The sequence below is a fragment of the Rhinolophus sinicus genome, chromosome 12 (assembly GCF_057876585.1).
Source record: "Rhinolophus sinicus isolate RSI-liver-muscle chromosome 12, RSI-T2T, whole genome shotgun sequence".
Classification (NCBI taxonomy): domain Eukaryota; kingdom Metazoa; phylum Chordata; class Mammalia; order Chiroptera; family Rhinolophidae; genus Rhinolophus; species Rhinolophus sinicus.
The window spans coordinates 47,719,620-47,732,131 of NC_142512.1; the positions used below are offsets into that span (position 1 = coordinate 47,719,620).

At 42.6% G+C, this 12,512-nt stretch overlaps 2 protein-coding genes across 2 annotated transcripts in view; one reads left to right on the forward strand and one right to left on the reverse strand.

Moving 5' to 3' along the window:
• ARSG (arylsulfatase G) overlaps nucleotides 1–9,303 on the forward strand; it is a 76,965-nt gene extending 67,662 nt beyond the window's left edge. The window contains exon 12 of the mRNA XM_074319762.2: nucleotides 7,706–9,303. Coding sequence (XP_074175863.2) covers nucleotides 7,706–8,016 — 311 coding nt within the window. The 3' untranslated portion in view covers nucleotides 8,017–9,303. The remainder of the gene's footprint in view (nucleotides 1–7,705) is intronic.
• The window catches only part of WIPI1 (WD repeat domain, phosphoinositide interacting 1), a 32,821-nt gene continuing 29,531 nt past the window's right edge, over nucleotides 9,223–12,512 (reverse strand). Inside the window, exon 13 of the mRNA XM_019732862.3 lies at nucleotides 9,223–9,742. Coding sequence (XP_019588421.1) covers nucleotides 9,695–9,742 — 48 coding nt within the window. The 3' untranslated portion in view covers nucleotides 9,223–9,694. The remainder of the gene's footprint in view (nucleotides 9,743–12,512) is intronic.

Sequence of the window (12,512 nt, forward strand, 5' to 3'; positions counted from 1 at the left end):
CTCGATCATAGAACTCCCTCTCATCTTCCCAGCTGTGTAGGATTTGGAGAAGTCTGATATTTATCACATTCTGCCATATGTCAAGTGAACTCAAAAAGAGTCTGGAGGTTTTGCTAGGAATAAATGATAAAGATTTATTTAAGGGTTTTAGAGTTTGCAAACTGGGAATACAGCGAGGACAAAACACAGAAGTGTTCCAGAGAAGAAAGAAAAGTTAAAGAGTTCTTATAGTAGAAAGTACATTCTTCAGAATTATCAGCCCTGCATTCTTAGCCCTAGGAGTCATCCAAGAGAGTTGTCAGATGTCCAGTGGATATATACGTGAGTTCTTGCAGGCATAATCAGAGGTTTATCTGAAGGTGTGGTATATGTCCAGTTGTATAGCCAGACATTGAGGCAGGACTGGACATTTCAAAATGTTTAAGTTCCCAGGGTAGTTAGAACAAGAACAGAATTGTTTCTTCATGCTTCAGCCTTCATAATGTTAATAATTTTAGCAGCTTCGTTAAAGTGACTCCTTTTTATAAATTCCCTATCTTCGCTGTTTTCTCACATTCAGAGGGTGCCAAAAAATGCATGCACATTTTAATAAAGGAAAAAACTGTTAAAATTATAGTACTGTATACCGATAACAAAAGATAAATACAAGTCACGTTTGACTTCTGCAGTTAACAAGAGGTGCTCAAAGTGCTTACCATCAATGTAATTCTCATACAGTTTTTTCCTCTCTTAAAATGTGTATACAATTTTTTGGCACTTTCCATATATGCCAGTCATTTAACTACATGTTTTATTTTCTCTACTAGTTTTAAGCTCTGTAAACTCAGTTCTGCAAACTCTTTAATCTTTGTTGTCTTGAAGTTCTTAGCACAGCATTTTGCACCCAATAGGAACTCTGACTTTTTTTTTTTTTTTTTAACAAGTGAAAAAGAAACAAAAAACCTCCCCAAAAACCCACCAAAATCTGGGACCTGATGTGGATTCCAATTTGATGCAGTTACTTAATGTTAGAGCTTTCCAAAGAATTGTATAATACCCAACAAAAATTATTTTCCCTGAGTGTAAATAAGTGATCCTGAAGAAAATGTGGCATAAAAACAAAACAAGTCGTATGAGTTCATAACTTGGAGGATATTAAAAATGCCACAACAATCTTTGATTCTCCAAACCCTAAAACGCAAACCAGTTAGATAATTGTTACGCTTTCAGATGGAAAGTTTCTAGATTACAGTCCTTACATTACATTATCTAAGAGGCATGGTGTCCCCAGGCTGAGTTAATTTCAGAAGTAATAACCGTGCCAGAAAGCGCTCGGCACCACAGTACTGGAATCATAAATGTTACTGTGAAGTAACAGAACTGTTTAAAATGATCCCAATCAGACAGGAATTATAATACCCAGGGGACATCTGTTCTGAGGAGTCACCAAACTCCCAGGAGAGGCAGGGTAGGGAGGACTGAAATCTCAACGGAAGGGATGAAAGCTGAATAGGATGAAACAGGGACACACTGTGATTTCTCTCCCCCACCCCTGGTATCCCCTGAAGATTGGCATCCTAATTACTTAAAACTTGTTTTGGATAAGCTAGTTGAATTGACACATCTACTACATTAGATTAGAGAAAGATGTGTGTTCTTCTATGCGGAGGATGTGATTTCATGTTTGTGAACTAGGAGTGGCCTTAAAAGGCAACCAGTCTGTTTTGGTGTGTGGCCTGGGATTAAGGTATCTTACAGTTTTTCTCATTGTTTAAAGTAATTAAGGCAAACTTTATACACAGTGAAAGGCACAGATCTAAACTGTACAATTTGATGAGTACTTATTAATGTATGTACCTGTGTAACTACTGTCTTAATGCTGTGAATTACACTGATTTTCAAATATTAAATCAACTTTGCCTTCTTGGATAAACTCCACTTAATTGTGACTTTCAAAAATATATATTGTTGGATTTGATTTGCTAAGATTTGGTCTGTAATTTTCCTTTCTTGTAATGTCTGTATCATGGTTTTACTGACTTCATAAAATAAGTTGGGGTGTGTTCCCTTCTCTATTTTCTGGAAGGGCCTGTATCAGACTGGTATTACTGTGTTTTCCTGAAAGTAAGACCTAACCAGAAAATAAGCCCTAGCATGATTTTTCAGGATGACAGCCCCTGAACATAAGCCCTACTGCGTCTTTTGGAGTAAATCTTAATACAAGACCCGGTCTTATTTTCGGGGAAACATGGTATTTCTTTTGTATTTGATTGAAGTCACCTGTGAAACAGTTGGACCTGGAAGTTTCGTGATGGAAAAGTTCTTGGTTATAAATTTAATTTCTTTAATAGATATAAGGCTATTCAGATTTTGTGTTTCTTCTTGTATCAGCTCTGATAAGTTGTGTTTTTCAAGTAATTTGTCCATTTCATCTGAATTGTCACATTTATTGGCATAAAATTGTTCATAATATTCCATCATTATCCTTTCAGTGAACCTTTTTAACAAACCAACTTTTGGCCTAATTAATTTCCTTTATTGTTTTGTATGTCATGATTTCTGCTTTTATTTCTATTATTTCTTTCTTTACTTATTTTGAGTTTTAGCTTACTCTTTATTCTAGTTTCCTAAAGTGGACATATAGATAATTAATTTTAAACTTTTCTTATATTCAAATGTAAGCACTTATAGCTACATCTTTCCCTTTAAGCACTCTTTCCTGCATCTCACAAATACTGATGTGTTTTATCTTCATTATCACTTAGTTGGAAATATTTCCTAATTTCCCTTTTGATTTCTCCCTTAACCCCTAGGTTATTTAGAAATCTATTGCTTCATTTCCAAATCTGGGGACCTTTCTAGTTATCTTTGTAATTTTTAACTTAATTTTATTGTGGTCAGAAAATTATTCTGGAAGGTTCACTCTTTTGAAATTGACTGAGGCATTATATGACCTTCCATGTGACCATACCATGTGGAAGTGAAGCAAATGTTTATTCTGTAGTCCTTGTGATGAATGTTCCATAAATGTCAATTAGAGGCAGGTGGTAGATAGTTGTTGAAATCATCTATATTCTTTCTAATTTTTGCCTAGTTGTTCTATCAATTATTGAGAGAGGAGTGTTAAAATATCCATTTGGGGTGTGGATTTGTCTCCATTTCCCTTTAGTTTTGTCTTCCTTTTTAGTTTTGAAAAATGGACTCTTCATCTTTATGAAAATCCCTCTTTATCTTGGTAGTACATGTCTTCAGTATATTTTGCTTGATATTAATGTAGCTACTCCAGTTTCTTATGCCTACTGTTTGCACGATATATCTGTTTTCTTCTTTGTACTTTGAACTCATCTGCTTTTATATTTAGAACGAGTCCATCGTAGACAGCATAGAGTAGACTCTTGCTAGTTCATCCAGTTTGACAAGCTCTGCTGTTTAATTGGAAAGTTTTGTCCATTTGCTTTTCTACGTATAAAATCATTTTACCTACAAGTAGAGGTAGTTTTATTTTTTCCTCCCCAGTCTGGATGCCTTTTATTTTGTCTTGTCTAATTTCTCTGGTTAGAACCTCCAGAGCAATGTTGAATAGACGTAGTGAGAATGGACGTTCTTATCTTTTTCCTGATCTTAGCGGGGTCAGTTCCTGATCTGTCTTCCTCACTAAGTATGATGGTAGCTGTGGGGTTTTCATAGACACCTTTCATCAGGTTGAGGAAGTTCCTTTCTGTTCCTAGTTAGTTGAGTGTATATATCACAACGGGATGTTGGGTTTTGTTAAATGGTTTTTTTTCTGCATCTGTCGAGATGAGCATTTTTAGGGTCCATTAATATACATTGTTTTATAATGATTTTCGTATGTTGAACCAACCTTGCATCCCTGGGATAAATCACACTTGGTATGGTGTATACTTTTTTTTTATATTCTACTGGATTCAGTTCGTTAGCATTTGTTGAAGTTTTTTTCCATCTATATCCATAAGGGATGTTGGTCTGTAGTTTTCTATGGTATTTTGTTAATGAAATCCCGTGCTGATGAATACAGCATTTATGGTTTCTCAATGTCTTTTTGTGGCTTGATAACATTTATTTTTTGTGCTAAATAATATTCCATTGTGTGAATATACCACGGTTTATTTATCCATTCACCCACTGACATACATCTTGGTGGCTTCCAGGTTTTCACAATTATGAGTTAATTGTTTTAACAATTATGCTATAAACATCCACGTGCAGGTCTTTGTGTGGACATACATTTTTAACTCACTTGGGTAAATACCAAGGAGTACAATTGCTAGATCATATGTTAAGAGTATGTTTAGTTTTTATAGGAAACCACAAACTGTCTTCCAAAGTGGCTGTGCCATTTGGGTCCCACTATCAGTGAGTGACAATTCCTATTGCTCCATATCTTTGCCAGCATTTGATGTTATTTGTGTTTTCAATTTTGGCGATTCTCAAAGGTCTGTAGTGGTATCTCGTTGTTGTATGAATTTGCAGTTACCTAATGACATGTGATGTTGAGCATCATTTCACAGCCTTATTTACTAACTGTATAACTAACTGCTTTGGTGAGATGTCTGTACAGGTCTTTTGCTGACTTTGTAATTGGGTTGTTCATATTCTTATTGTTGATTTTAAGAGTTCTTTGTATATTTAGAATAACGGTCCTTTACCAGGTACATCTTTTGCAAATATTTTTTTCCAATCTATGGCTTGTCTTTTCATTCACTTGACATTGTCTTTCACAGGCATTTATCCTGCGTCATGTTCTCTGACCTTCCGTGATCTGTGGTTTGGTGTCGGACATTAGTTTGGGGAAAATCTCAGTCATATGTTTTTATTTCATACAGTTCTTTTGCTCCTTTCTTTCTTCTCCTTCTTGTATTCCCATTATGCATTTGTTACACTTTTTGTATTTGTCCCACAATTGTTGGATATTCTGTTCTGTTTTTTTGAGTCTTTTTTTCTTTTCTTTGCTTTTCAACTTTGGGAGCTTCTTTTGAAATATCCCCAAGCTCAGAGACTTTTTTCTCAGTCATGTCCAATCTAATGAGCCATCAAAGGCATTATCTTATTTCTGTTACCATGTTTTTGATCAGTAGCATTTCTTTTTTATTCCTTAGAACTTCCATCTAAGAAATAACTGGGCCCCATGGAGTTTTTAACTCTCAGATTTGTGTGCACTGAGCCTCCAGCAATCCATCAATTACAGTCGAAGTTTCCCTTCCTCGGTGCTGGTTCTCAGGGGTATCGACGCTCCAGAATGTTGTGGGTCTATTTGTCTGTCTGTGTCTTACGTTTTGGGGGCAGTGGTTTGCCCTGTAACCTCACTTCTCTGACAGCTCTAAGAAGAGGAGTTGCTTTTTCAATTTGTTCAGATTTTTACTTGTCAGCATGAAGTGACAACTTCCAAGCTCCTTACATGCTGGACCAGAAACTGGAACTTTCCTACTTAGTAGTTTTTAAAAATTGGACATTGTGGAGATTCTGCCTTCTGTTATGCAAGGAGTATTGATGTTTCTGTTCTCGCAGGCAGTTAATTATTAGCGAATCCCCTTAAACTTGTGGAAGCTTGGTTTTTGCACTTTGTTAGAACTGGCTCTTTCAGATTTGGTCCTTAATCTTAGGTAAATGCCTTAGTCCCAAGACATGGTCTTTACTCCTACGTGTTTCCCCAAAAATAAGACACAGCTGGACAATCAGCTCTAATGCGTCTTTTGGAGCAAAAATTAATATAAGACCTGGTATTATGTTATATTATATTACATCATATCATATCATATCATATCATATCATATCATATCATATCATATCATATCATATCAGACCCGGCCTTATAGTAAACTAAGACCTGGTATTGTTATGTTACGTTATGTTATGTGATGTGATGTGATGTTATGTTATATTATGTTATGTTATACCCGGTCTTATAGTAAAATAAGACCAGGTCTTATATTAATCTTTATTCCAAAAGACACATTAGAGCTGATTGTCCGCCCGGGTCTTATTTTCGGGGAAACACGCTAGCAGGAATCTTTTGGGACTTCAGTGGAAAATAGGAAGTGTTTATCAAGCCTTTCTAACAACAGCATTCACACTCTAAACACTACCTTCCCTGCACTGGGTAGCACAGAAATGTCTGCTGAGCTTTTCAGACTTCGAGCTGTCGGTAGAGCCTGTCTCCCCTGCACATGCACAGCGCAGGGGTCAGCCGAGGATTTGAAGGGAGTTTATTTGCACTTTTGAGGCTTCCCCTCTCTGGCCCCTTCCTTCCCAGGATTTCACCCACCAGTTTTCATCGGTTGCAGCCCTGAACTCTGTCCCTTGACACCTCAAGCCAAAGAGCCCTTCGGTCCTGTGCTGTGTGCTGCACAGACCGGGGGTGGCAGGGTGGGGATCTCCCCAGGGGAAAACACTTTTAAACACAGACCCAACCCAGTGTGGCTTTCTTCTCACAAGGATCAAATCCCTCTCAGCTTCTGCCTGCGTTGGTTATTTTCTAGTGCCTTCAATTTGCTGTGTTTTGAAATATGTTGACTAGAATGTATAGTGTCACCTACAGGAGGGTTAGTTCTATGCAAGCTACCCCACTATCCCCTTATGGGGAAGTCTTTAATTTTTACAAGAGGAGTCAGTCCCTACCTTCACTTGACTGGTTGATTACCAAAGCTCGCGTCACCACTCCTTGTGAAGAAGAGCTCCACTGAACCCCAAACTCTCAGCAAAGGCACTAACTCTTACTCTGCTGAACAGCCTGAGTCTCCATCACAGGAGGAAACCCCTTAAGGACGGCTGCCCAAAGGCTGCGCGATTTACCCTTTCTGTCACTCAGCAGTTGAGATTTTACTTCTGTCCAGATGGGGCCAGAATGAAAGCTGTAGCCTCAGGTCGCGTGGCTTCGGTCCCTGTAGGTCTGCTTTTATGGAATTGCACTTTAGCATCACGCTCTCATCTTGTAGTGAAGGGCGTGATAGGAAGTCATCAGCCAGACCATCCTGATTGTACAGCTATATTTTTAATAAGAAGGTATGAGGAGCCACTGGAAAAAATTCTCACACCTCTGTGCCAGAAACGCTCTGCTTCCCCAGAGCAATCAAATTTAAGTTTCTAATGTCTTAATGTTTGGTTCCTGAGAGACTCAGAGGCAAAGGTCTTTAGGAACTCGGAAGGAGGGCTGTCCTCTGCCATAATTCCTTTTGTTTATGTTATATTCGTTTCTGGCAGATACTTCGACTACTGTTTTGTATGCAAAGCCAGACAGCAAAGCCATCTGAATCATTACCAACCGAGGATGCTGCCATCACTCTAAACATTTGTCACTCCTTTCTGGGGACTGCTTAATCGCCAGGCTTTAATTCCTACAAGAATGTCAACTTCAATTCAAAGTGAAATTACTCACCTTGCCTTCCTACTGTTTCACCAGATTGAATACATTTGCTATTCAAGAAATCAATTTCCAAAAAAAGATCAAATTTACTCCCAAAGGGGCAGAGATGAGAACTATTTGAATGTTCTACTGGCTCTGAAGTCAAATTCAAGGGGATCATTCTGGACAACAGGAACATCCTGGGATAGCACATAGATTCTCCAGATACTTTCTTTGTCAGGAAGAGCCATCATCTGAATAGTCAAGTCCCGTGTGCTTGAGTCACTTACGACCCATTGCAGTTCTCCTTTCCAACACAGGGCAGAGCGGGGTTTGATGGTGTGTGTGTTGTCCCCCTCTCTCTAGGTGGAGCCAAAGCCTGTGATGGGAGTGTGGGCCCTGAGCAGCATCACGAACCTCCCCTTATATTTAACCTAGAAGACGTTGCAGAAGCTGTGCCTCTAGAACGAGGCAGTGCCGAGTACCGGAGCGTACTGCCCAAGGTCAGAGAGGCTCTCGCAGATGTCCTTCAAGATATTGCTCACGACAACATCTCCAGAGCGGACTATACTCGGGACCCCTCGGCAACTCCCTGCTGTGATCCCCACCAAATTGCCTGCCGCTGCCAAACGGCCTCCCTGACTGACATTTCCACAAGCAGAAACATCGGGAAATGAGACAGGGCAAGCTCACCCCCCAACTTCAGTCTTACCGTCTTTAGTTATGTCTGTGTTACAAATAAGTCTCAGAATGTTGTTTCGAAGCCACCACCTTGCGTCCCCCACTGTCCGTTCTGCATGCTGGCTTGAGAGGACAGCTGTGCTGAGCTGTGATGGGAAGTGCACCGGCTTCGGGGTCAGACCAGGCTCAAGACCCAGCTTTTGAACTTAGGCCACTAGGTCACCTAACTCGCAAGCTGATTTTGACAAGTCAGTAAGGCAGTACACGAAGGTGCCTTGCGTGTTACTTGACACTTGAGGCAGGCGCTCAGTCCATTTTAGGTTTTTTGTGGGTTTTTTTTTTGTTTTGTTTTGTTTTAAAGATTTTATTGGGGAAGGGGAACAGGACTTTATTGGGGAACAGTGTGCACTTTCAGGACTTTTCTACAAGTCAAGTTGTTGTCCTTTTCAATCTTAGTTGTGGAGGGTTCTGTTCAGCTTCACGTTGTTGTTCTTTCAGTCTTAGTTGTGGAGGGCGCAGCTCAGCTCCAGGTCCAGTTGCCGTTGCTAGTTGCAGGGGGCACAGCCCACCATCCCTTGCGGGAGTCGAACTGGCAACCTTGTGGTTGAGAGGACATACTCCAACCAACTGAGCCACTAGCTCAAGGTGCGTGTTCAATCTTAGTTGCAGGGGGCAGAGCCCACCATCCCTTGTGGGACTCGAGGAATTGAACTGGCAACCTTGTGGTTGAGAGCCCACTGGCCCATGTGGGAATCGAACCGGCAACCTTCGGAGTTAGGAGCACGGAGCTCTAACTACCTGAGCCACCGGGCCGGCCCCTTTTTTGTTTGTTTTTAGTGCACCTAGTTTCACTGGTCGTTTTAGCAGAGATTCATTCCAGCTGGTATGTAGAGCAGGGCTTCTCCACTTTCAATGTGCACATAGATCGGCTGGGATCTTGTGAAAGTGCAGGTTGTGGCTCGGAAGGTCTGGGGTGGGGCTGAGATCGTGCACCTCTGGGACACTCCTGGGGGTCTGACTTGAGTAGCATGGCTAGAGACTAGACCAGGTCAGATGTCTCCAGGCAGAAGAGCCCACAGATAAGTCAGGGCCCGACCTACCGCCCCCACCCCCTTTTGAAAGTCAAACGGCTGTATTTGAGAGTTAAGGCATTCTTTCTGCTTCCTAAAACCACGAAGAAATACATTTTTAGAGACTCAAAATGCATTGCCATGATTTTATTATTAGTGTCCTAAAGGGGACTCAAAGTTAATAAATGATTTATTCCAAACACTGCAACAGTACTTTGCCTGGCGAAAATAGTCTCTCTAGATGAAATGTACAAGAAATACAATTCGAAGACATTTCCCTATAAGTACATTTTTACACAGCATACATTTGAAAAGGATGCCCTTTGTAATATAAAATTCCGGTTACAGACCAATATGGTTAGTTCGCATTGACGCCACGGCTGTAATATATTTTAAATAGCGGGACGTGTGCAGTGTCCCCCACACCCACTGGCAGCCAGGGCTGAGGAGGGCTCGGTGAGCAGTGAACCACGTCCTGTGGCTTAAGCAGGAGGCACCTGGGATTCCAGCCCCCCATTCTGTGCCCACAATCGCACTCCATTCTTCCTTGTTTCTCCAAAAACACCTGACAGGGGGTGTCCTGATTTCTGAGGTGCGCGGCTCATCATGACTGCTTCGTTTTGCCCTTCTGACTTCCACGGCACAACATTATCTACCGAAATCAAAACAGAATGGCCTTACTCTCTCCAGGAAGAGGCTGTCGGGCAGGCTGCGGGATTGACAGATCTGTGCCCTTGCAGGGCCGGCGGGGGGAGGCCGGGCATACATGGCCATGGAAATTCACCCATCTTATGCAGGTGTGGAGGAGGATGGCACAGTTTCAGAAGATACTGACTATATATAAAATATGTGTATGTGTATTTTTTAAAAAGGCTCATCTTGTAAACACAGACTGCTAAATCACTATTATATTAAAAGTCGGGACGTACCTTGGTCCCAGTCCCCTTACTCTTGCTCACAAGAGGAAGAGACTAGTGTCAGAAAACATGCAGACTTGTAAAAGTTGGCTTGTTACTGAAACAAATGTTGCCCTCCCCGCCACCTCTGAATGCTGCATCGTTCTAAGGTACCAGAAAGGATCAATTCTCTTTCTTTCATGGTCCTTAGAGCAAAGTACATTCCAAGGGGATAAGAGTGACCATCTCCAGAGAAGTGTCAGTATATATATATTTTAAAAGACCACTGGTGTTGACCCATATTCTTAAGGCAAAGGCCCAGGAGCTCCTCGTGAGATTGTCCAGGCAAGCGTACGTTCATGTCTACAGCAGGGATTTGAACCAAGCAGACACGCCAAGCTCCTTTCAGAATCCCAGAAGTTTTTAAGGAATGTGGGGAGAGATGGGAACTCTGGACAGATATTTCAAATAGGCATAGAAGAGTAAAGGCAGAGAGAGGGAGTTGTCTGGCATCTCCCGTTGAATGTTATTGCCTGTGAGGATGTGACTGAGATGGTTGATCCATGTTGAGAGAATATCCCAGTAGCACTTAGGCCTCTGGTCCTTGTGTGGTGAGATGGAGAAATCTACCTGCTACTGTGTCAGTGTCTCATAGGAGCATGGCCTCACCTCACTGTCTACCTGCAGGCTCGAGGACAGGGCTGGGGTCTGATGGCCTCTGTGACACCTGCCACCGGCTCTGCACACAGGCTTCCCGATACCTTCTAGGGTCGAACAACCGTTCTAGGGAAACTTGCTGACAGTGATCGACACGCACTGACAAGAAGCCTTCCTCGTGTATAAATAAAAGTCCCTGATGTAATTTAAATGAACCTGCACTCATTGGGCCCTCACAGAAGGAGATAGGACAACTGGCTTCCTGGCAGTGTGTAGGCGAACAGGCCTCGTGACGAGTTCTAGCACTAGTTCTTAAGCATCCCCTCCCCCCTTTTTCTTTTTTACTCCAAACAAAGGCTCTACACAGTGTACCTATCATGTATATAGATCTTTGGCAAGGGACCACCTCCTGAATGCCAATATCGGGAGTACCCAGATTCTGTAAATATCAAAAGTTGTACGGTCTACTCTGCTCACAGCTAAGAGTCTAATAATTTTTTATAGCAGCCACAGACCTTTACCCAAATTACGGAAATGGAACCCAATGAGTGAATGCGCTAAACCTTGATGGAGCAGGACAGTCACTCGTATCCCCAACTGCATCGGACTTGCTCTGGTTCCTGGAAGATGCAACGTCAGGTGAATGATCACCAGTGTTTGGGGGACAAGAAAACCCCCCTTCAGGGCTGGGGCATGACAACCTAAAGGCAAAATGACTGCTTTATCAGGAGGCTGCAAGCCAACAGATGTTTTCACATTTATAATTAGTGTTTTTAAGGGCCACTGCTTTCCACCCCTAAAACAGAAACTTGACTTCCTGGCAATGTCCTTGGCAGTATGCCCACTAACAGCCAGCGTGTAGATGAAGCTCAAGTTCATCGAGCCTTCATGGGAACACAGACGACCCTCCCGTCAGGCACGGGGGGACCCACAAGACCCATTCTTTTTTTTTTTTTTTGGCTGCCTATGCTCACTAGATTGTCCTGTGCATTCATGCAAGAAAGAAGCCAGAACTGCACTCCATCCTTTTGCACATGGAATCTCAACTGCCACAAAATCACAACCAGGAGAAGATGTTCCATACCAAGACTAACGGGCACTGAAGCAAAGCCCCAAAGGCTGCTGTCTCTGCTTCTAGGAGAGTCACGCTGACTTGACTCTCCACATCTCGGCCCAAACACCGCTTCCGTCTATAAATGTTTTCAGGGTGACTATCTGGGCTGTCCTCTAAGTCACGCTCACAAGAGGGGTCTATGTGTTGGAATATAGACTAGAAGCCTGAAGACTCAGAAGCTGAGGAGGCACTGGTAGTCACCCCGGGAACAGCGATGCTGGGAGAAGCCAAGCGCAGCGCCAGCCAACCCTGGGGCTCTCGCTGCTGGAATGGCTGAAGCGGGATGCTAGGAAGCCCAGCTGGGGGCGCCCCAGGGCTCTGCACACGGCCTGCCTGTGCTGCGGGGGCTGAGTCTACCACCATCAGCGCTCCAGGGAGTGAGGGTACCTCTTACCATGGCGCACAGCAGCCCAGCCCCGTTAGCACATCCCTTCAGCCCCAGGACAGCAGCATTCTGCAAAAGCACCTTCAGGAACCTCACGGAAATAAGAGTTGACACAGGGAGAAGGTCCTGCCTTGTGAGCAGCAAAGATAGTGCTCCAGAAGCAAAGTCGAGGGTTTGGGGCCGCCCCACCTTGCCGGGTTAGTGCCCGGTTATTCTAATGCTGTTGGGTTGAGCGGGACACCTGATGGCTAGTCTGTAAACATGAACGGTCTGTGGCTTTCTGAATATTAGAGAGGAAGATTAGTTGTTAGAGACTAGGTAACGGGCACGAGGCGAAGGCTTCCTTCTAAGCATATAGACCGAGCCACTC